This window comes from Pezoporus occidentalis, unplaced genomic scaffold (genome assembly GCF_034315485.1).
Source record: "Pezoporus occidentalis ecotype Australia unplaced genomic scaffold, CSIRO_AGI_Poc_V1 ctg69, whole genome shotgun sequence".
NCBI classification, from domain to species: Eukaryota; Metazoa; Chordata; class Aves; order Psittaciformes; family Psittacidae; genus Pezoporus; species Pezoporus occidentalis.
The window spans coordinates 477,936-502,814 of record NW_026916041.1 but is presented as its reverse complement, the minus strand read 5'-3'; the positions used below and the strand labels follow the sequence as shown (position 1 = coordinate 502,814).

The 24,879-nt window shown below is 39.5% G+C and overlaps 1 protein-coding gene across 2 annotated transcripts in view; it reads right to left on the bottom strand.

Annotated features, from left to right (window-relative positions):
• Positions 1 to 24,879, bottom strand: part of PKIA (cAMP-dependent protein kinase inhibitor alpha) — a 44,609-nt gene that overhangs the window by 7,904 nt on the left and 11,826 nt on the right. Inside the window, exons 1-2 of one of the 2 annotated variants that reach the window (XM_062641585.1) lie at positions 2,724 to 2,819; positions 427 to 604 (exon numbers count right to left, since the gene is read on the bottom strand). In XM_062641585.1, coding sequence (XP_062497569.1) covers positions 427 to 604; positions 2,724 to 2,744 — 199 coding nt within the window. In that variant the 5' untranslated portion in view covers positions 2,745 to 2,819. Of the gene's footprint in view, positions 1 to 426; positions 605 to 2,723; positions 2,820 to 24,879 lie in introns of those variants that run through there. The other variant, XM_062641586.1, reaches the window with a different exon arrangement.

Below are 24,879 nucleotides of genomic sequence, written 5' to 3'. Positions count from 1 at the left end.
CAGGAACAAAGATCCAAGTAAAACAAGTAACAGTGCAGTGCTATTGCTCTGTCCTTTGGCAGCTGAAAACAAAATCAGTCTACACAATAACCTTTCAAGCAGATACATGGCTTCTCCTAAAGGTTTCAAACCAGAGAGCTTCCACTGAAGGATATCATGATGAGTTGCGTCTTAATAAAAACTTCTGTATACTCAATTTTCCATGAAATTTATCCTCATATGGACCCTACTACTAGGCACTCACTGCAGAATGACTTTTATTTCAGTCATATGTTGTACTTGCAAATAGCCTCCCTTCCCATTTATGACATCTGAGCTTCTTATTGCAAGCAACCCCTGCTGATCAGAAAAAAACATTTTTGTTGCAAAATTACATTTGTAATTTTACTTTTAAATAAATATAACAGAAGACCAAGATGTACTCACCCGTTTTGTTTATATCAAGCTCTGATAACTTTAAGGCTAGTTCACTAGAGTTCCCACCCGGAGAGGACACAAGTATGTCATGTAATGCATTTCTTCTACCAGTTCTTCCTGAAGCAATAAAGTCTGCATATGTAGATTCCACATCAGTCATTGCTAACAAATATCCACATAGCAGTACCTGGAACAAAGGAAAAAAAGAGACAAGAACTTCTACCACCAGAAAAACACCTGACATTATGGAATAGGAACAGAAAACTAAAGGGTTCTCATTGTGAAGTAGATTGGCTAACAGTAAGCAGCAAAAGATGCCCCAGCCTTAAAATTTGGAGAAATTGGAGGAGAAATAGAGTAGAAAGCAAAAAGTGTGTGGATTTTTATGCAACCTGTATTCAACAGTATTTTAAACAACTTCATTTTTCATATTTCATAATGTGCGAGTGAGTACTTTATAAAAGCAATGACCTCAGCAACATAATTTCTTTATAGAGCTGTCTCTGCTTTTAATATTAGCTGAGAAGTAGGAGGTAGGTAGGGGGTGGAACAAAGTTCTTTTCTGCACTAAAAACAGAGCGTAAGGAGTAATAAAGTACAAATCGATAATGCTTTTGCACGCAGAACACTGTTCTCATACACAGGCACAGCTTTGTGTATTTTCCTTTCTGTTAGTATGATTAGTTTTGGCATTGCATATAGACCTCTTCAGACTCAACTACGTTATTCTGGCGTGGTAGTTGCACCAAAGCAAATGAATGTATTACCATAACATCACTGAAATGAATGGAGACAGGCTAACAGAGCAAGCAGAACAGCTAAATTGTAATGCACAGGTTACAAAACAGGACTCTGTAAGCTACATACAAACTTGGAACTTATTTTCACTATAAAAATATTTCTCATGTTTTATCGGAATAACATGACAACATGCGTTAATGTAGGATTTGCCAAAGATACAAGAAAAATCCTTTTTCAGCCTCAGTAAGAGAACTATTTGAATCCCTGCTGGAGTCTGCTATAGATCTAACCTGTTCAGGCATTTTTAAATTTTTCTTTATTTATAGAATTGGAACCAGAGACCAAGGGGTGGGGAGCCACTTTCTCTTGGTGTTCACATTACTTTTACTCTGGTTGAATTTGCACTCATCTAAGGCTTCCTGCAAAAATCTAGACTACCCTGCTTCAAATGTAGCTTCCCTCACATTTTGTGTTTGGATGAAGTCGAGAAATAAGGGAAACCTTTTCCTAGAGCACTACTCCAAATAAAAGAACCACTAGTGAAGCACAAAACAAAACTAGCACCCCCACAGTTGCATGCTTCCTTTATTTCTAAGCAGCAATTGTGTGGTTTTGAATACTGCAGAGAGAGGACGTGGCCGTAAGGGCAGCATTGCAGAGCTGTATGCAGTGAGAGGCTTTAGCTATTATTACTGAAGTTTCACATTTGCATAGAATGTACAAATCTTTTTAATCAGTTCCTACTGCTATTGCTGGGCACTGAATAAGCTCCTAAAGTCATCAAAAACACTAACAGCAGCAAGAGATACAGGTTTCTCTAAGGAAAAAAAAAAACAAAAATACAAACCAAAACTAATTTTTTTTTATAAACACATTTTTATCTTGAAAACGGATGCATAAAAAGACAACAGGCAACCCTTCCCCACCCGTACGCCTCTCAAATAACTTCACAAATCCTGTCCATTCTTCATCTTCATTCTAGTCCCCCCCTCCCCAACTTCTATTAGCTGTATGAGGATGCAAATAATGATGTATCTGAGAAGCCAAGAAAAGGGTTCCACACCATATTTTATTTAGTCTAAACATAACTATACCAAGTACCATTGTATGACTGACAGACTTAAGTTCATTCCTATCAAGCTTTGGTGTCCCATGCCAAATACTGAACGGCTGACAGGATAATTCTACTCCTATGAACAACCACTATAAACCAGGAAATTGTTTAAATTCCTTCACACGAACCAGAAAACAACCTACAAAACCTAACAAATACCTACAGCATGGAAAGAGGTCAGCATCAACTGAAAGCCTGCCTGACACACACAAAATAGCATAGCGCATCTCAATTAACAAATGCTTTCATGAGCATGACAGCATGTACATTTCTTCCATGAAGTGCCCTCTTCTTGAAACTCTGTAAGAATATTGAAGCAAATGAGGAATAAGAAGCCTACCATTTGTTCTTTGCCCAAGGTGAAACATCACGATGCCAAAGGTGAAGGGAAAGAGCAAGGACAGTCATGATAAGGTAAGAAAATAACACAAGCTTTTCAGACTTATCTGACCTGTTCACTAAAGAATAACATCCAGCAACATCAGAAAATAAAAGATTCTTAGTGAAAATTCCAAGAGTTACATTTGTTCATGGCTGTTATTGCAACTGGCCTGTAGAAAAGAAAGTGCAAAACCTCAAAAAAAAAAAAAAAAAAAGCATTAGTGCAGCACCAGCCCAAAGTCATCATAGCGATCACACCTGTAAAGACATTAGTTCCTTCACAGCTCAGAAAAAAAAAATGCCAGAGAAGAATATTCTTTTGCTACTTTGGATGCTGCATATTAGCGCATCAGGAACCAAATAAGCAGAGACGACTACGGCTGAGGTAGGACAAACTATAAGGCTGTGAGGCTGGCAAAGTAAGCAATGTTGTACTCCGTGAGCAACTCCCTGGACTATACAGGTTGCACTGCACAGAATACCCTTCTGTAAGATTACATTGTTCTTGAAACATTCCATAACACACGGAGAAAATGCCAGGGAAATCTCAAGCTTATTTAATTTTAGCTATGAAACAAGGAAAATGTGCTTGTGGAGAACTTTATTTTAAATCTTCATTTTCTATAGGCTAAATATGGCATTACTATAACAACAATCTGATCAAAAAAGAATGTTACCAAACATACATTTATTAACACTTCCAAGTCTTCCAGTCTGCGTCTTCTTCTAAATATCAAACACCATTCTATTTTGTATTGGCATTATCTTCAGACATTACTGCATAAATACGGAACTTCACTGATATCACCCAAGAGCTCCCCTTCCAACGTATGGCTCAGTGCCCAGCAGTCTGTACTTATCCACTGAACCAGTCATTAAGGAATTACCATTCACTCAAAAAACTTTTTTTTCCTTCAGTCTCTCTGGAAGGAATGGAATTCCCTAATAATCCCGTGAAATATAATTTGAATTGCTTAACTAATTCCATTAACAGATATGTTAAGAATTGGGGTCACAGTCAGCTTATTTAGTTATTTTTTAAGTTGCAAAACCAGTATATGTGCAAAACTCTGCTATATGGTATTCAGCTGAAACAAGAAAGCTGCAAACCTCACCGTTCCTGCCAACTGAACCAGCAAAGCAGTTCTGTGAGCATAAAGACCAATGAAACCTGCTGTTGGAGGACTGGATTCCTTGGTAACTGATCAGATACTATCCCCTTTTATGTCTCTCAGAGCTGTGCTTTGTCTTCCTCCCCCACATAGAGTCAACTTAGCCTGGTAATGAGTTTGCAATACAGGTCTGTGTATTTTCATATGGCATCTTTCCTTTCCTCAGGTTCTTAGTTTCATAACTACTAGAAATGTATGGGTATCAGACTTCCACCTCTTTTGCTTCCCAACTCCTTCCTCCCAAAGAAAGCTGTGCTGAAAATTACTGGAAAGCATTTAAAGAATTATGAAGGATGAGTAAGGTAGGTAGGCATGGTTGCTATCTTAGATTTTAACCAGTGTAACAAGACATCTCTGAATTATTAATGAATATTCTGGATAACATACTGCTACACCTGCAAAAGGCCTACTTCTATATCTTATGCAAATGAACAGATTTTATAGGTAAGCATTATAAGGAGTAGAATTAATATCCAGAGAATGCAGGAGAAGAAAACAGGGATGACAAGAATCATATAATTTATTATGTACAGAACAAGTCAGTATTTGTGATTTCAGAAAGTTCCCAAAATGCTTCTTGATCTCCACAATTTAGTTTCTGTGCTAAATTTCCCATTTCTATGCTATATATAACAAATCATAACCCCAAGTTTCTGAACTGTCAAATTTCTACAGCTGTTTTCCTCCTTTTATGTACTCCGGTTTTATTGAAAGTACTCTTAAAATAAACCCCTAAAAAGTTAGTGATGACTTCACAAATGAAAACCCAGTTTGACTGTGTTCCATAATCATTCAGTGAAGCCAGGTGTTATAGTGTCATTGTCCTCGAGAGTCTGGAAGTGGGAGTACAGAAGTTATGTTGGCATACCAGCATGAATTAAAAGTAAGTGCTGTTTAAGGGACTGTTTAGCCTGTTTAAGGGACTAGCTACTTAAAAGAAACCCAAACGCCTTTAAAGTACCCTCATTAATCAGTATTTATCATTTTAAAAGGAAGACAGAATAAGAATGTGCCCTGGACATATGACTTGTCTATGGGATTCGGCTTATGTTGCTGGCACAGGAGAGGTGCCATTTTCTTGGTAACATGCAGTGTAAGACTAAGAGATGCTACCCCTCAATATCTACTCCCCCTCTTCTCCATATATGCTTAATGGTGGCACTGAATACGGAATTTTTTAAAATAAAACTCTCCTAGGCTTTGGCTGCTAAACGTTGTATCACGATCAGCACATTATTTAAATATAATTACCCATATTCAGCTTTCATAAGGGAAGAAAAAAAAATAGAACTTGTCATTTAATAACATGTCTGTTTTAGAGGTGGTGTGTAATTATGCTTTTAAAATACACTTGGGTTCCAAGTGTAGCCTTGGCTTAGAGACAGGGCTCTTTCCAGTGAGGCAATAGCTCAGTTCCACAGCAGCCTGTTCCTAGATTCCTACCTCATGCATGCATAGCCTGCTATGTTGAAAGCAGAAACATAGGAACAATTTAACAAAGGGATATTTTTCCACAGGAAATGGTATCTATTGTGCTTTACAACAGTACTGCTTTTGCACAGACACAGATAAGAAGAAAATAGCATTAACTCTTGAAAACCAATTAAAGGAAATGTAAATGTCCATGCCAGCCAGTGAGCTAGACAGTATTTTAATCTGCACTTTGAAAATCCCTTATGTAGTTTTGTCTGCCTGATGTTTCTGAAGTGATCGCTTCTACAAAATAGTGATATAGAACAGGTTACTTACCTTTTTGACAGTTAATATATCTGTTTTCTGTGAATCTAGTACATGCAGTACTCCTAGTACTAATAAGATCTTAATGGAAATTAGTAGCCAATTCAACTGGTTAAAAAACCAAAACAGAACAAACAAAATGAGTATCTGAGATTTACTCTTTTTTAACTAGAAAAAAATTAAGAAGCTGTTTTAAATTGCATTAAAAAAGCACTATGAAGTTGGATATCCTTCAGCTTACAGCCTGTACAAAGAGATCATCTGCTAAGACAGGTTTTCCTTCTGCATTATCTAAATTATATTTTACCTAAAGAGATCTACAGAACTAAAAGCCAAGTAGTTAAATTGTCACTGTGTCCTTGCTCAGGCAAATGCCATTATGCCCGTGCCCATGAGGATTTATTTTCACATCTACAACTTAATTTCAGTTCACAAATTCAGTTTTACCTTCCACTATGGCGTAAAAACGGGCAGTGACATAACACCAGTAAACAAAACAAAAAAAACTAACCAACCAAAAAAAAAAAACAAACCCACCTAAAAAAAAAAACCCACCTAATCAATGAGGCAATACTACAGAAACTTTGGTTCTTTGGAAAGATACAGCACACAGGCAGTCATTCCCACTGATCAGTAGTGAGATTATTGGCAGTAATTATAAACACTAAGTGCTTTGATATTTTGAAATGAATACCAGGAGGAAACAAATCACAACATTTAAGTATCCACATGGGCACTCTATGTTAGGCAATGGAAGAGAGTGAATTATCATCTACCATGTCTAGTCACTGCTCGACCTAAAAAGAATGGCAAACAAAATGTGCTTTCAAAGAGGCATCTATTGCTGTGTGACTTTTTTAGCTGCAGCAGGTGAACAGACCTCCAGGCTTCTGAAAGGAAGAAGGAAGTTAAAGTATCACTTTTCGGGACGCTCCAGTACTCTCTGTGAGCAACTAAATCCATTGCTATAGCATGTCATAACCATAATGATGGATTAGGCCCTCAAGCAAGATGGAAGCTATCAAGCTGCCCATGCGACACACAACTAGCAGTCCTGCAGAGCATTCCCACATCCCTCTAAGTTGTGGGGAGGTTGATGTCACAGGTTTCTGGAAAGACGAAGGCAGGTATGCAGCACTGCAGTTTATTTGTTTAGAAAGGTATGATGCTCTAACCCAAAGAGCAGGGTTTACACAATACTGAACAAGTACAATGTTTTGTTCAAAAGGGATGGTTTCAGCCTTTGGGGAAAGTCTGTCCACTGGGACCTCTATAAGGCAATCCAGCAGCACATCTCTTCAAGCAAAGAGATTTCAGAGAGGCAAGCCCGCAGAAGAGTATCACGACACAAAATATACCTCTTGACAGGAAAGAGGAATTCTCCCTCAACTGCTGGGTTACTGGAAAGGCCCAGTCTATTGAGGACTCACAACGGACCGACAGCTTAGGAATGATTTATGCAAAGAGAAAAGACTTTCTGCAGAAATGTAAAAGTAGATGTCTGCTTAGCATTAGGATGTCTAGAAAAGGCAAAGTTGTGTAGGCTTTGCTCATGAAGCATCTTTGTATCTTTCTAACCCTGCCCTTAATTCAGGATTCATGCTATAGGCAAGTTCATTCTCTCAGGAACTTCCATCAACAAGTACCAGCCTGCACAGTCAGCACTTTAAAGGTATTTATCAACACAATACTCATTAGAAAACATAGCTGAGTCTCTCATACCTATTCTTAATAGAACTAATGAGCACTATAGAGGCTATTTTTGTAACAATGTCTCCTCTATTCACTGCTACGTACACTACCATTTATATGGCTTAATGTGGGAAAAAAAAAAGAACAAATCATTAACAGCCGTAAGTAACCTACAAGCGCTTTGGGCCAAACTGTTAGGAGCCACTGTAATCCTTACAGACAACTTTTAGCTGAAAAAACCCTTACACATTTAGCCAATTTGTGACTGAAGGTCTGACAGCAAACAGTTCCCTGAATTACTTGCAGACTAGTATGAGCCATGTAAACAATCAGTGGTACAAAGGCAATAATGTGGAAACCACTCAGATAGAGGGTTTTCTACCAAGCATATCTCCAATTTTTGGCAGAAGATTAATGCTATGAAAGGGGCCACGAATGAGATTCACGCCTGTGTACACATACATAGGTAGTACCTGTAAGAGGTGATTCATCTGATCGATATTGAGCATTAATTATAGAATGAATGCAACAAGCACCTTCAATGTGCTTACCTCTTCCTACTGAACTGAAAAAAAAAACCAACCATCTAGAGGGTTGAGCAGAGATCTTTATTACACATGCATTAATTTAGGTGACAGCCTACTCCAGATGACCTAAAAGGATTCTGGTCCATTACATTCTTAAATTTAGCATATATAAAATACTTATCCACTCAAGATCTCTTCCCCACAATGTCTCTTCTCCCCCCTGCAGCTATACATCTTGGTAGGTATTGCTTTACTGGTACTAATGCTTTTGAGGTCAAAGGAAAAAAAAAAAAAACAAAAAAAAAAAAAAAAAAAAACCCCCCAAACCAAACCAAAACAACAAAAACCAAGCCAAAAACCCCCAAACAAAAAAAGACTTCATTTTCATAAAAAGTGAAACAAGAAATGCACACAGACAGTATGCAGTACATTGCTGGGTACTTTCCAGTTAAATGGGAACAGCAGCGTATCTTAAGAAACAGTTCCGCGGTGCAAGGCAACCCCCACTCATTTGTAAGCGCTGAAATACTCAGATAAGACTATAGATTTTAAAAGCTAAACATCCCTAAGTAATTAATTTTAGTTGCTGCAATTCCTGACAGCGAACCATGAAACTAACATCAAGATTCATGATCTCTAGCTAGTTATAAGCCAAGAAATTTAGACCATTTCTTCCATATTAATATATGCCAAATCTGATAAAATACATAGCTTTGTTATGCTAGGGTAAGAACTAACGTGAGCCTTGTTCTTCATCATTTTAGAAAGTCAGTAAAGGTAATGATTAGCAAGAAGGTATCAGCACTGCAAAGATTTATTCATGTATGTGCTGGGGTGGGGGAACATGACAGAATTCCAAAACCACAATAGGGGTGTGAAGAATCAGACTTCATGTAGGGAGACATCATTCAAAAGGGTACTCTATCTGGAGCACAAGACCTGCAAGAAAAAAAGCAGATGGAGATGAAGCAGCAATCTCCTTAGAGAACTCAGAGTTCAGTTAGAGAAACCAGTTAAGCCTGTACTTCTAATGGGAGATACTGTCTACTGTAGTGGAACCCTCTAGCTGCTCTACCAAGAGGTACCCAGTGGGTTAGCAGGACCCAGGGACTTCACACAGGGCCACTAATCTGAACAAGTTTGGCTCACTGAAAAGACATTTTATGGGAAAGATGGGAAAGCCTTAGGACATCTTACAAGGTAAAGATTAAACCTGGTCACGTGCTTAACAATATTATATACTAATTCTTCATATGGCATCTTTGTATTTACTTGCTATGATTCTTCAGCATTTCAGTACAATGTGTATTCTAGCTATCAAGTATTCAACATACCTAAATGCTCCACAATTTAGCTATCCTTAAACTGTTAATATTTAAAAAAAACAACATCCCTTTCCAAGACCCCTTCCTCAAATCTTTAAGACACTTTATGTTACTAGACAGATGTGCCATTTGTTGTATTACATGGCTTTTCAGCAGTTTCTGGTGGAGTAACTTAAACTGTCTGCATGTGACTACCTTTTAAAAATCACGCAGTCATGACTCATCATGAAAGTACATCTCGCAGCATCCAGAACAGAAGAGCTTGAGATTATTACTGTTTCTTCTTTGGCAGTGGCAAAAGCGGTACTGGAAGGAAGGGATTTGCCTTTTTTTGGTAGCAAGATCACACACAACTGTATGCTACCAAGTACTAAATATTGGTTCCTATGTTTGCTTCGAATAATCAATTACCTCTTGCAAAACCACAGCTGCTATAGTATAATATGCTTCTGTTAAAATTTCACACTTCACATGCAAGTTTGGAGTTTGCCAAGAATACACCCAATGACACAGCATTTTTCAGTACTTGCCAAGATGAATACCACTGGGCCAGACTGGAGTCAAATGAACATAAGACAAGCAGCTTTTTAATAATGTAAATATCTGAACCTCTTTGTGCCACAATATATTAATAAGTATTTAATTCAAGGTGTACTGGGTCAACTTCTTGGCTCATCAATAATATTTTTTTTTCTCCTGTGGCAGTCATTGGCAGTCATTTAACATGTCCTTTACCTTTGAATTAGTTTTTCCAGCCACCAGACATTCTGCCTTCTAATTACTATCTAGAAGCTTAAAAAAAAAAAAAAAAAAGCGTAGCACAATCTGGCTGACAGAATTTCAAGTTTTGTAACCTAAAAGCAGTTCAATTTATTACACCTCACACAATAAAATCACATTTCATATTGCATATGATTTTTTGTTAGTCTCAGCCTTACATTTTTCAAGGTTTCCATTATTTTTGCATTCGGTTCCCATGTATACACTGACTACTTCAGAGTCTAAGGACTGCCTGGCTCTGTTGCTATGCAACAGCATAGCCTACTTATGGATTCCTGAAATAATTGTCTCAAATGGGCTTTTTTTAGACTTGTTTCCAGCAGGAATACTTTACTGTTTCTTTATAATAATATTATTACCACAATATTAGACAGTGGTCACCTGGGAAGTTTTGGTACCTACCTTAAGATGACAAAAAACAATGCCACTGCTTGCAAAATCCAGAACATAACTCCTGCATTAGCACAGGGGAAGTAAACATGTCTAATATTGCTGTAGATTTGCCAGATGTTTTGCAGGTATATGAGAGCTACATATTTATAAGGGGGGGGGAATATCTTTTTTGCTGTTTATTTCAGTCAAGGGGAAGAAAGTTATCTTCTTAATGTAGAATGTGCCACCAGTCAGAAAAAAAAAAAATAAACCCTCTTTATATCCGGTCTATTATAAATTTAACCAGCTCAACATAAGGAACATATACGCAAATATTCCATGTTGCAATTCATTATAAAATAAGCTGATTTCAAAACTCTTTTAAGACAAGGTTGCGCATTTTTAAAATCACAGTACAGATAACATGAACCAGGGTTGCATTTGCTTTTTGAGGTTCCTTCAAGCAGCCCTTGAGAAACTGTCTTGTGTAACATTCAATCTCTCCAGCCTCAAACAGCATTTTTCTTGTTACAGCCTTATAGTGTAACGGTGGACCAACGTGCTTGGTTTCCGTATTGCTGAATTCTTCAGGAATCCTTTCTGTAACAATATAGGGAGCAATATAAACATAGAGCTCTTATTAAAGCATCAAATAGCTCTAGGGGGTCAAATTCCTTACTATGTACCAGGCTAAGGGGTCAAACAAGGGAGATTTTAATGAAAGAAAATATTTTACCTCCTATTCTTCTCTTTAGCATGCTCAGTGGCAGTTCTGTCTATGGAGAGCTGTGTACAAGTCCAGAATTGAGGTAGAGAGAGGAAGGATGTTTCCCAGACACAGGGAAAACAGGAACAAGGTTTAAATTGAGACCCTTCCAGAGGCAAGTCCACTTGCAGTCTTTTAAAGGAAGAGGAAGAGAGCAGCATTTCCATAATGTTTGCAAGATTCTGTGTCTTAAAGATGACTTTTTCATAAACAGAATAGTTATGGTAGGCACAGGTATGGGCTTCAAAACAAATCTCTACTGGTGCCGACAGGAAAAAGCAGCGGGTCGTAGTAGTAGGGGACTCTACACTGAAAGGGACAGAAGCACTCATCTGTCGGCCTGACCCCGTCTCAAGGGAGGTGTGTTGCCTATCGGGGGCACGGATCAGGGGTGCTGCAGCGAGGCTGCCTGCTCTAGTAAGACCCACAGACTATTAGCCACTTCCGGTGATACATGTGGGTGCTAGGAATATAGACAGTAGTAGCCTGGGGAACATAAAGAAAGACTACAGAGCCCTGAGGGAGGTGGTTAGGGGCTCTGGAGCTCAGGTGGTCTTTTCGTCAATTCTCCAGGGTACAGGGGAGGACCTAAAACAAGCTAGGAGGATTAGCCAGGTTAATAACTGGTTAAAAGGGTGGTGTCATAGTCAGGGGTTTGGGTGTCTTGAACACGGGACCCAAGCTTGTAGGCCAGGTCTAGTGGGGGCTGGTGGAGCTGGTCTGATGCTAAAGAACGGAAAGAGCAGTTTTGGTAGGAGGCTTGCCAGACTGGTCAAGGAGGCTTTAAACTAGATGTGTTGGGGGAGGGGGGCATCATTCCATCCCAACACAGTCAGTTGCCAACACTTATAATAGATGCTCGGAGCAGTGTATATATATTCTGGCCACACCAGCCAATGAGCCAGCTTCATGTGGAGTTCAGCTCAGATGCCTCTATACAAATGCCTGTAGCATGGGGAACAAACAAGAGGAATTAGAGATGCGTGCACGTCTACAGGGGTATGATATAATAGGCATCGCAGAAACATGGTGGGATGGCTCCTATGACTGGAGTGTTGGAATGGAAGGTTACAGGCTCTTTAGAAAAGACAGGCCTGGCAGGCGGGGAGGGGGAGTTGCCCTTTATGTTAGGGATAGCCTGGAAAGTATGGAACTCTGTCTGGGGACAGGTGAGCAGTCCACAGAGAGTTTGTGGGTCAGGGTTAAAGGGAAAACAGACATTACTGTGGGGATCTATTACAGACTGCCTGATCAAGGAGAACCTGCGGATGAAGCACTGTATAGACAGGTAGGAAAAGCCTCACGCTCGCAGGCCCTTGTTCTCATGGGTGACTCCAACCACCCTGACATCTGTTGGAAGGACGGTACGGCCCGGCACAAGCAATCCAGGAGGTTCCTCGATTGTGTGGAAGACAACTTCCTTCTGCAAGTAATAGAGGAGCCAACAATGAGAGGTGCCATGCTTGACCTCGTGCTCACCACCAGGGAAGGGCTGGTTGGAAATGTGATGCTCCAGGGCACCCTAGGATGCAGTGATCATGAGATGCTCAAATTTGAGATCCTCAGGACAGTGAGAAGAGCGTGCAGCAAGCTCACTACCCTGGACTTCAAAAGAGCAGACTTTGGCCTCTTCAGGAACCTGCTTTGGAAGGTTCCATGGGATACAGCCCTAGAAGGCAGGGGGGGCCCAAGACTCTTGGTTGATGTTCAAGGATCACCTGCTACAAGCTCAGGAGTGTTGCATCCCAACCAGAAGGAAGTGCAGCAGGAGAGCCAGGAGACCTCCTTGGATGGATAAGGAGCTCCTGAGGAAAACTCAAATGAAAAAAGAGGCTTATAAAAAGTGGAAGCAAGTACAGGCGGACTCGGAAGAATACAGGGATGTTGTCTGGGAAGCTAGGGACCAGGTTAGGAAAGCCAAGGCTCAGTTAGAATTAAATATGGTTAGGGATGTTAAGGATAATAGGAAGGGATTCTACAGCAAATAAAAAACAGACTAGGGACAATGTAGGAAGCTCTCGGAAGAACTGGCTACACAGGATTTGGAGAAGGCTGAGGTTCTGAATGACTTCTTTGCCTCAGTCTTCACTGGCAAAGGCTCTGACTGCACCACCCAAGTCTTGGAAGGCAGATGCAGGGACTGTGAGAATGAAGACCTTGTGCCCACTGTAGGAGAGGATCTGGTTCAAGACCATCTTAAAAATCTGAACATGCACAAGTCCATGGGTCCTGATGAGATCCATGTGCGGGGCCTGAAGGAGCTGGCAAATGAAGTTGTGAAGCCGCTGGCAATCATATTTGAGAAATCATGGCAGTCAGGTGAAGTTCCTGACGACTGGAAAAAGGGAAAAACCCCCATTTTCAAGAAAGGGAAAATGGATGACCCAGGGAACTACAAAACAGCCAGTCTCACCTCTGTGCCTGACAAAGTCTTGGAGCAGATTCTCCTGGAAGGCATGCTAAGGCACATGATAAATGACAAGGTGCTTGGTGACAGCCAGCATGGCTTCACTAAGGGGAAATCCTCTGCCTGATCAATTTGGTGGCCTTCTATGAAAGGGCTACAGAACTGATGGACAGGGGTAGAGCAGCTGATGCCATCTACCTGGACTTATGTAAAACATTCGACACTGTCCCACAGGACATCCTTGTCTCTAAATTGGAGAGACATCAATTTGATGGATGGACCACTCAGGGGATAAGGAACTGGCTGGATGGCTGCACGCAAAGAGTTGTGGTCAATGGCTCTTTGTCCGGCTGGAGGCCAGTAACAAGTGGTGTCTCTCAGGGATGGGTGTTGGGAACAGTCTTGTTTAACATCTTTGTCGCTGACATGGACAGTGGGATTGAGTGCGCCCTCAGCAAGTTTGCTGATGACACCAAGCTGTGTGGTTCAGCTGATATGCTGGAGGAAAGGAATGCCATCCAGAGGGACCTTGACACACTTGTGAGGCAGGCTGATGCCAACCTCATGGAGTTTAACCATGACAAGTGCAAGGTCCTACACCTGGGTGGGAGCAATCCCAGGCACATCTACAGGTTGGGCAGAGAAGAGATTCAGAGCAGCCCTGCCTAGAAGGACTTGGGGGTGCTGGTCGATCAGAAAATGAACATGAGTTGGCAGTGTGCACCTGCAGCCCAGAAAGCCAACCGTACCCTGGGCTGCATCAAAAGGAGCGTGACCAGCAGGTTGAAGGAGGCGATCCTGCCCTTGTGAGACCTCACTTGGAGTACTGTGTTCAGTTCTGGTGTCCTCAACATAAAAAGGACATGGAACTGTTGGAACAAGTCCAGAGAGGCCCACGAGGATGATCAGGGGACTGGAGCACCTCCTGTATGAAGATAGGCTGAGAAAGTTGGGGCTGTTCAGCCTGGAGAAGAGAAGGCTGCGTGGAGATCTCTTAGCAGCCTTCCAGTATCTGAAGGGAGCCTATAGGGATGCTGGGGAGGGACTCTTTATTAGGGACTGTAGTGACAGGACAAGGGGTAATGGGTTAAAACTTAAAACAGGGGAAGTTTAGATTGGATATAGGACAGAAGTTCTTTCCTGTTAGGGTGGTGATGCACTGGAATGGGTTGCCCAGGGTGGTTGTGAATGCTCCATCCCTGGCAGCGTTCAAGGCCAGGTTGGACAAAGCCTTGGGTGAGATGGTTTAGTGTGAGGTGTCCCTGCCCATGGCCGGGGGGCTGGAACTAGCTGATCTTAAAGTTCTTTCCAACCCTAACTATTCTGTGATTCTAAATACATGAAGTGGTCTAAAGGGGTAGTTTTCCATATGCATATGTGTAGCCACATGCACGCATAGTAGCCAAGCTGCCCAAGAATATGATTCAGCATGGTTTAGTGAGTGTTACTTTCCCAGAATCAGGCATTTCAAGTCTCTGTTCTTTAAAAACCACATAAAAAGTACAGCTCAAACTCAAATCGGTATCAATAGTGTTTTGAAAGCAAAGAGGTCAAGACCTAAAGGAGATCCTTCCAAACAGTGCTGCTCTGCACAGTATGTCAACAGCCTGAAACCTGAAAATGTTGCACGATCTGCTGGAGAAGATAAAAGCATTAATGAGGAAATCTTATATAATGGGAAAAATCCTTTAGTATGTTCAGTTTGCATTTTACACCTTGTAAGACTTGAAAGACAGGTCAAATATTTTCTAACATAAAAACATGAGAAGAAATCCTCACGTTTGCCACGTTAAGATTGAAAAGGAGAACCTTACCTCTTTTGAAAGTCCATGTTTAAAAAAAGTATCTAATTAAGCAAAGAGGAATAAAGCAAAACCAACAACCCTTGTTCCTAATAATCCTTTGGGATATAGGATCATTTTGAACACTTTGGACTGTAAAACCTGCACTTCAGAGAGCTGTCCCTAATACTGACAAGTTTCCATGTGCTGAAATTACAGGATGGTTTGCACATACTAATATTTAATTAGCAATTTTGCTACTTTACACAATTTATCCCTGACACACAGATCTAAATGCATTTCTAGATGTACTCTAGGTTACCCTGCTCTTGCAGGTGGGTTGGACTAGATGATCTTTTGAGGTCCCTTCCAACCCTTGGGATTCTGTGATTCTGTGAAACCCAGGTTTCCATATCACAAATATGATAACAACCAAGGAAGATACAAACTCTGCAAACCACAACTACTTAATCAGAGCTAGTTGTAGCTTTGAATCTGAGGGTAAAATATTACTTTTGATCTTGATTTCAAGCCAAACTGAAGCTCAAATACTTAGTTCTTATCCTTCTAATGTCCTAGCTCTTCATCTAAAAGAAGAAATATTTTCTAGATATGAGCATAAACACAGGTAATAGCAGAAGCTGAACAATGTACAGAAACCCTTACTACTGCACAATTAATTCCTGAATTAATGTTGTTAAAACTACATGAGTACTTCCATACTTGATAGCTTACCTGACCCTTCAGAGGCTACATAAAGCACAGAATCTCTCTTTTTTTCCTACCTGCTGGTGTATTGTGGATAATGAAAGGAAGTACCAGCTGTCTGCTTACAGAAAGAATGCATCTGTGGGCAGACTATGTCCTGAGACTTCCAATTCTAAAATCCTGGCAAACGTACAAACCCCTCAAGAATACAAACCACCCACAAGAATGAGTCTTCTGCATACCATTTTTTTTCCCATAAGAGGCACACTGTAGGTATAACCTCAAAGCGGAGGAAGGTATCTATATGAAAGGTGTTGCTCTAAATTTAAAGCAACAGAAAAAAACACACATGCATCTTGGTCACTACAAAAGTGCCTTGTACAAGTAGAAAAATAAACTTTAGAGATTAAGGAGAAGAATTAAGTAATAGAGAACTAATGAAAAGGAGACAGATATATAGACAAATCATGATAAGAAAGCGCACAGAAACCTGGCTGCCAGATGCCCACCCAGCTGTGCTCTCCTTCCCCCTCAGTAAGGGAGGGGGAGAAAACAAGGTTGATATGGAGACAGGGAGATCCGTTACCACTGGCAAAATTGACTTCGGGAAAATTCATTTACTGCCAATTAAATTATGCTTGGATAGTGAGAAACAAATTGTTTCAAATCCCGCCCCTCCCCCTCACCTTTTTTTTCCAGGCTCAGCTTCACTCCTTCAGTTCCCAGCTGCTGTACTTCCAACACCACACAGGAGCCCAAGGGGACGGGAAGGTGCAATCAGGTCAGTCCATAACAGCTCCTCTCTGCTACACCTTCCTCCTCACACTTTGGTCTTTTCCACAGCCTTTTCCCACAGGTTGCAGCATGGGCTCCCTAAGCTGCAGCTCTTTTAGGAACTATCAGGCAACTCCAGTGTGGCACATACTTGGCAGGCAAATACCTGCTCCACTGTAGTCTCCTCCACAGGCAATCTCTTCTCCAGTGCCTAGAGCACCACCTCCTCTTTCTTCCTCCTCCTTCAACCTTTGTGTTCCCTCTGCTGTTACCCACTCTTTTCTTCCTCTTCTACTTGTGTGGCTGCTTTCTCTTCCTCCTCCTCCTCCCCTTCCCCCTTTCTTAAAGATATTTTCCCAGAGGCACCACCATCCTGACTGAGGGGCTTGGCTTACCCTGCAGTAGGGCTGTGGAGCCAACTGGAACTGGCTGTGCCCAACATGGGGCAGCCCTGGCATCTCCACACAGAGGCCAACCTGCACCCACCTCACTTCCAACACCTGGACACCAATATCCAGTATAATGACCAATAAAATTCATATTTATCCAAGATACTAATTGGATATAAATGACCCCAAGTGTAATTCTGAGTGTCTCCCTTAAGTTTCAGTACTTGCTGAAACGGCCCTTCTGTTACTTTCTTTCACTAAAGACTGGAAAATCAGTCACATAATGATCTCATCCATCACACATCCCCAATACTCACAGCTGATATGAAGCTGTCTCTTTCCAGCCAAAGGCTATGTGCAAGTACATTAATACCACGAGAAAGAGAGATAATAAGGCACTATTCTCTACTCACCAACTTACCATCACAGACCAAGAAAATCTCAGCACTATCCAAGACCATGATTGCTGTAACCATGACTTCTACAGACACCATAAGCCACGTGTTTCCCCCCACCCCAAGACAGACGCTCTTGTTTTAGATGAGTGGGCAAGGAATCTTTTCTCTGTTATTTTAAATACCTTAAACATGAAATTAGCTTTGACATTTTTAGGTTTCTGTAGCAAGGTAGGTAGAGGAGGAGTATATAGCAGCTTTTCAAGCCCATAGGCTACTTTAAAGAAAGTGTTCACTATAGGAAAAAAAAACAAATCGCAAGTTTTTTTTCAAGATCACACCACAGTATTCAGTGGAATTAATGTCTCTTGGAAGAGCAAGAAGTGCCAAGGATGCAAGCACACTGCAAGAGGTAACATGTCTGCTTGTGGGTTTACTCCCAAGAATCCACAAGAACAACTGGTGAAAAGAAGACGCTTGCCTATATGCAAGTAACACGCCAAGTTTAGGTGAATGAACACAGTATGTAAACACTCATATTTTCACTTTCAGGTGACATGAGATACTACAAAGGGCTTCATGCTTCAGGAATTAGTAAGAACCAACCTTTTAAAAAGTATCTTGGGATGAAGAGTGAAAGAAACCAGCAAACACAAGCCTCTTATCCCAAGCCTCTTATCCCTTCTGGTTTAAGGTCATGTTGAAATATGGGACCCCACTCATGAAATCTAAAGATATAGTACAAACTTCAAGACCAGAAAAAAAAAGTGTGTTTTTGATAAAAACACACTTTTATTTCAACAAAGTCGGAAGTTCACCCATACTGTAAAAAACAAAAAAGATGTGAGAGGGAGGAGACAGACTTTTTTGTTTCTACTAGTAAGCAATTAATGCCCGCATTTTCTAACATGACTATTAACACTGAATTAAACATGTACATCATAGGCAACCTTTAGGTAAGTAGGTTTTAACTTTTAGCGTAATCTTTGAAATTTGTCATCTCAGGCACCGAAAATGATCTTTTCAAGCCTTCCTCTGAATGAAATATTACATTGCTACTGCATACCTTATACCTACATCCTCCTCACAAACAGAAACAGCACCAGTATTTTCAAATGTCTAGTACTCATACTTGCATGACAGATAACATTCCATATTTACTTTCATTATAGACTCCATGGAAATCAGAGCTGAACTAAAAGACAAGATTCAAGCTTCATTTCAAAAAAGACAAGCTTCAGAGAAGACAAGCTTCATTTCAGAAAAGCTTTTCAGCACAGTCCGAGTGAAATAACATCCAGATGAGAGAGATCTTAACCATAACCTGGCTCAGCCTCAGTGTCTGTTTTAAATCTTTCTAAAATGCTCCACCTCCCTCTAAGCAGTTTGCTTGTTAACCCTCTGCTAGCAAAATCTTTAAATACAATTTTCAGAATCAAGCAATATTTTCCCCTTTCATATTTTGCTACTCTTTTCGCTCCCCCTCCTACAGGAATTAGTCCAATATCAAATATTAAAACAAGTCAAAATTTTAACTATTTCATTCTATGTTGTGGAAGGAAGTTAACGCTATTCCAGCCAAACCCAGGACATTCTATTATTAATTATTAAATATAAACTTTTAAAAAGTTTAAACTGCAAAACAGAAAGGAAAAATAAAGAGTAAGTCAGCAATCAGAAAGCTAATTGAAATAGAAAACTATCTGCCCACAGCTGACCTTTGGATGAAGGCTCACACAGCTGGGCCCCACATCCGTGTGTGAAGCATTGCTAAATCCACGTATTGACATGCATCCCCTCCTTTTCACAAAACTACTTTGCATGACGTCATTACTGGAATAACGCATTTGCATCCAAAGTGATCTAAATGTGCCAAGATTTTTTAAGGGAAATCAGTACAAATCTTCTAGACACTTGACTTGTCTGCCAACTGAGGCAAACTTATCTGTAAAGTCAACAGGAATGTCACTATTTGCCTGAAACACGCATCACGTAACATGTGATGATTCTTCGAAACATTAATTTTAAGTAAACCATAGTCCTGTTTGGCATATCTCGGTACACCGTTTAAGGTACTACCAATGCTAACGAGTTCAATAAAGACAAACTTAATCACATTTTCCCCACAAAAAAACACAAAAAAAACATCCACCAAAAACAAAACCAAAAGCACAAATCACACCACAACACACACACAAAACCAAACAAAAAAACCCAACAATTTTGTTTTCCTAAAACAAATACAATTTCACTGCAGAGGACATGTTCAGATTCTAGGAGTCTGGCAATAAAAAGATGATATTATTTGAAAGCAGGATTAAAACAAAGAGTTGCACTATCCTCATGACAAAAACAGCAGCACAGAAAAAGGCAGACACCGTACTCAACTTAGGAGTATAAACAGAAATGAGTATAAACAGAAATAAAGGGATTTTTAAAAACAGACAAATAAATAAAATCCTCACTCCCAGAAGAAACAACCACACCTCTCCCATTCACATACACCACCAAAAAAATGCTTATTACTCAGTGAAGCTTACTTGAAACATCTTCAGTCAACTTTCCAGTAAAATGAAGCTTGCACAAAAAAAAAACCAAACAAACCAAAAAACTCAAAACCACCAACAAAAAGACCACCACACAAAAAGCCTTCCCAGATAAGCTAAACAAAACCACCACCTCTAATTTGATTAAACACAGATGGTGATTACATTGCCAACAAAGGCAAACCGTTTTGCTCTGATGATTAAGTATGTAATCAAAACTCCAGAGCTCAAATGTTACCACATGAAATTTTTAAGAAGCTACATAGTCTTATGTCTTTGAGATGTTATAACAGTATCGATCAACTATTCCAGATCATTTTTGCTCTGTTAAGCTTCGTATTAGGTTTTTTCTTCTTCATCCTTGAGTTAGTATGTACCTAGCAGTCCAAATTGCTGCAATGGCACACTGCTGCCTCATTCAGTTTAGGATCAGAGAGTCCTAGTTACCAGATCATGAACAGTCTTAGGTGAGGGACAGATGGCATGCATGTAGAAAGGGTCTGGCCAGCAGTTCTAGATGCTTACAGTTTTCAGTAAAATAGAAAAGATTCTAGTTTTAAATTCAGTCTCCTAAAAGGTACATGTAGTTCCCAGGTATTTTCTTGGCTTAAGAGCCCAGTCTCATTAAAAGCACTGTAGAAGTGAAGCCCACTGGTTAACAGAAATATTGTTTAAATCATGATTCGCAAGTTTAAAAAAATCTGTCACCACCACCATTTCATTTGTGAAATTCAGCCCTCAACTTAGACAACTGAGTGTTGACAAGATGATTCCTTGGCATTAGTTTGGCCTACTCTAGACTTGGCTTGTCCCTGATATATAAGTAACTACGTATTTTCCTTTTAATCATACATCTGCATAGAGTTTATAAAATCAGATTTTAGGTCTTGATGAAGGGTAACAGCCCATGTTTAGAATAAAATTGATATTCCTTTGTATCCTGCTGCAATTCAAAACAATTACAGGCCAAAGCCACTAATCTACAGAAGATTAATCTACAACATAAATCCTCAAAGGATGAGAGTTCTGACTCGTTACAAAGCAATCTGTCCCCTCAGCTTATGGTCTCAGGTAGACTACATAGATACCTGTTTACAGGTCTAAAACATAGGCAGACTGCATGCATGAAGCAGGCGCTGAAAGAGATCAAGACAGCATGTTTTAAATTACAGTCCGTATAATTACGCACAGTAAAGGCCACCTTCTCTTCTGGAGAAAGACCTGTTAATTACTTTGCTGTCTGCCTTCTGCTGCCATTTCTTGTCCTGAAGGACAAGCTGCCATTTACCTCTTTCCCTTCTCCCTGCACAGACTTCAGAATCTATTTCACCTCTGGGACATGGGACCTGTACCTACTTCTCCCCCCCTTGATACCAATATTCAATTAGTAACATATCCTTTGACAATTTTTACGCCCAAACCACTGCTACAGATTAACCATCAAAATTTGATTAATTAAGGTTGCAGAAAGAAGTATAATCTGATATAAAATTAAAGCAACGAGTCCTCAAGATACCAGCTTTAATTAACTTTACTGGAAAATGTTCACTGGTTGAATTCTCATCAGATTCTAACCATACAGTCAAAATATTTAATTTCTCAAGAGAAAAAGATTTGCGTATTTAACTCCTGAATCTGCAAGAATACACACTCATTGGCCTTCAAATTGATAATCACTGAAAGAGAAACACTGCTATGTATTTTGTTACTAACACATACACATATTCTACCTAATAAAATCTTACATATACATCTTATCTACAAGCTGGGTAGCATGTCACAGCAGGCAGAACGATGATCTCCATTATAAGCATTATAAGAAGAGAAAGCCTCAGGAATACATAGGGCAAGCAGGCATTAAAATAAGATCATCTGTTAAAATTAATTTTTGAAGTAGTAAAATAAAAGTAGTAAAAAATTCCATCTGTTAGCAGTGACATTATAATAAACATTTGCAGTGAGGTTTCCTCATTACTATATTGCAGTTATGATCTTTTAAAGCCTTTGAGTTAATTTGTTCTTAAACTATGAATTTGTAAAGGAAACTAAGAAAAAAAAGCAATAGATTCATATAGCATGAAGTAATCACTTAAGACATATGCTCTCAAGCACAATGCTGATCTTTGTCTTTTCAGAGAAAACAAGAAAGAGGAGGGTACAAGAACAGGGCGAACTGGAACTGCTAGAGGCTGAAGACAAAGGATTCTACAAAGGCAACACTCACATGGAGTTTCGGCCACAGCACTAAAAACCAAGAAATTTTATAAATTAGGTGTCTTTTCTGTTGTTGTTTTACATTTTTAAAAGCTTCTTCTCAGAGACTCCTCAAGAGAGCTTATTATAATTGGTGGATTTTTTTTTTCCATGTTTTCATCTTGTGTTTCTCATGTCATTTTCAATAATTAATTTGAAAGACCAGTCAGCATCTCTGTCTGCAACTTATATAAAGAGTTTTCTCTTCATGCTACTAGATAACATGCATATGGCACAGCTGGCAGTCTTATGTTTTCGCAGCAGTCAAGTCTTCATTATATCTACTACAAAGGAAGTAGGGAAGATAATGTGACATTAAGCCCCCCTCTTGATTTTTAGGCAACATACTGATGTCTGGAAGAATCCTACCCTGGTATAAATGAAGGAAGGAGCTACAATGGAGAACAGCATGTACCAAAGTTCAAAATGCAAAAAGACAAATAATAAAGTTCATATTGCCCTGTAGAAAGTAGAAAGAACCAAGACACAATGTAATCACAAGGAATTAATGAGGTGTAGAACATTTTAGTGACACAAAGTGATGAGTCGCTGAGTTTCAGTGTTTCAACATTTCCATAGTTTTTCAGCAAGAAAGTAATAATAAATAAATAAATTTGCAATGAACATGAAGACAGATGGACTACATATAAACAACAAAAAAAACACTAGTCATACACATCTTTAATATGGCCTAGGAAGACCCTTAATACTTTGTGTGCTGACTTTGAATTCATCCAACAAACATGCTTAGCCTTATGAATAGGTATTTTAGGGTACTGTTGACAAATTTGTTGTATTTAAACAGCATTCTGATTATCAACACTCTTGAAAAAGCAAACAATTTGCATTTCTTTGGTTTCACAGTTTCATTTTAAGAGAAAGATTGCATGTTTGTGTGTCTAAGTAAATTATCAATAGAAAAAAATTTCCACTGGTAAAATACAGAAGCCGTACAAAATCACACGGCTTGCCAGATATTTACAGCTTTTCAGAGTACTTCTGAATTCTCTTTCTACTTTGTACTGAAGGAAATACTGCTCCCTTGCTTTTCTTTCTTGGTGTAGCAGATGGTCAGGGAGGACAGAGAAAGGTAAGGGAACACAATACAAATATTGCTGACCATTCCAGAGACTGAGCAAGAAAGAAAACTAGATACTCTTCATCAGATAAATACTCGCCAGTATTTTATGAGCAGGTAAGACTTCTAACTATTTCATCTTCCAGAAATCTTTCCACAGTGAACCCAGGAGAAGCTACTTACAGCCTGGGCCAGTACTGATCTAACACATGTTGGCAAGGCATTCATCACAGCTATGACAGGTATGGAAAAGTTTTAGTAGATAATACATAGGTATGAGCTTAACACTTCATATGTTTTGCTGTAGTTATCTACCACTGTGTTGCCTGGCATCTGAAACTAATTAGCAAACATGACAGGTAACATACAAGAAGTGTTCGGGGTTGGCAGATGTGAAATAGCCTTAAGTTAGTTTTCAGTGAGTAAAATACACTATTAAGCCTATATGTCCTTTAGCCAAACTTGCAATCTTTAAAACAGTTAAAGCCAGGGTCCTTTTGATGGGATGTTTTTCATTAACCATCTGTGAGCTGCATTAATTATAGCACTGCCCTTCAAAGCTACAAGTGAAAGGTGTATCAAATCTATTGTTTCACCTGGGATTCATGAGCTCAATAATTAAGCCACTATATTTATCCTTTTTTATAAAATATATATTAGCTTTCTCTTAACTCCTGTAATTTCCTTGCTTTTCCAAAATACTTAAGAGTCTGGGAGCATAGAAAAAGGAATAGTGAACAGTTTAAGTGGCACTGTTGAGTTTTTTCTGGAGCAAGCTGTACTCCACAAAGTGGGATAAACAAATTCCACTCTTTTTGGTAGCTTATATAAGCATAGTAACAGAAACACAGACTAGCAAATTGGTCACAGATGTCATTAGATGAGAAGGGTGCCATAAAAGTTCCACACAGAAAAAAAAAATAATTCAAAGAGTCATAGAAAAGTCTTCTTCAGAGGGAAGAAATTCTTTTTTTGCCTATGTCTTCTCCTAAGAAGCTTGAGGAAGGAGTCAAAATTATTTCAGCTATTAGACAAAGTATCTTGTCAGAAAGATACTTCACATAGCAAAGACTACAAATGACAAATTGATGAGCTGCTTTCTTTCTGAAATGGGTTATGTGATTTTAGCTCCCTCAAAGCACCTAGCAGAATGTTGCGACAAGCCTCACATGTGTAAGTACATACTTTTTTTTCTGCTAAAGACTGATGAGAAAGCACCAAGTACATCCTCTTCCAAGCAGCTGTGGAAAAAGAAATTACTTGCCAAAACAAGCATTTTCATCAGAAGGCAAGAGCTAAGCCATACTTTCTGAGACACCTTGCTGGAGCTGCTCCAGCTAATAAAAGGGCTGGACTATTGCTCAGTGCAGGTAGAAGAGTAGCATCTGTCATTTTGAGATGAGAAGAAACTAAAAAATAACCCCCCAAAAATCCCCCAAAACAGAACAGCAAAACGTGCCCACCAATGAGACCAAAAAAAAGAGATCCTGGTTATGTTAAAGTTGCATGTTTCACAAGTACTTA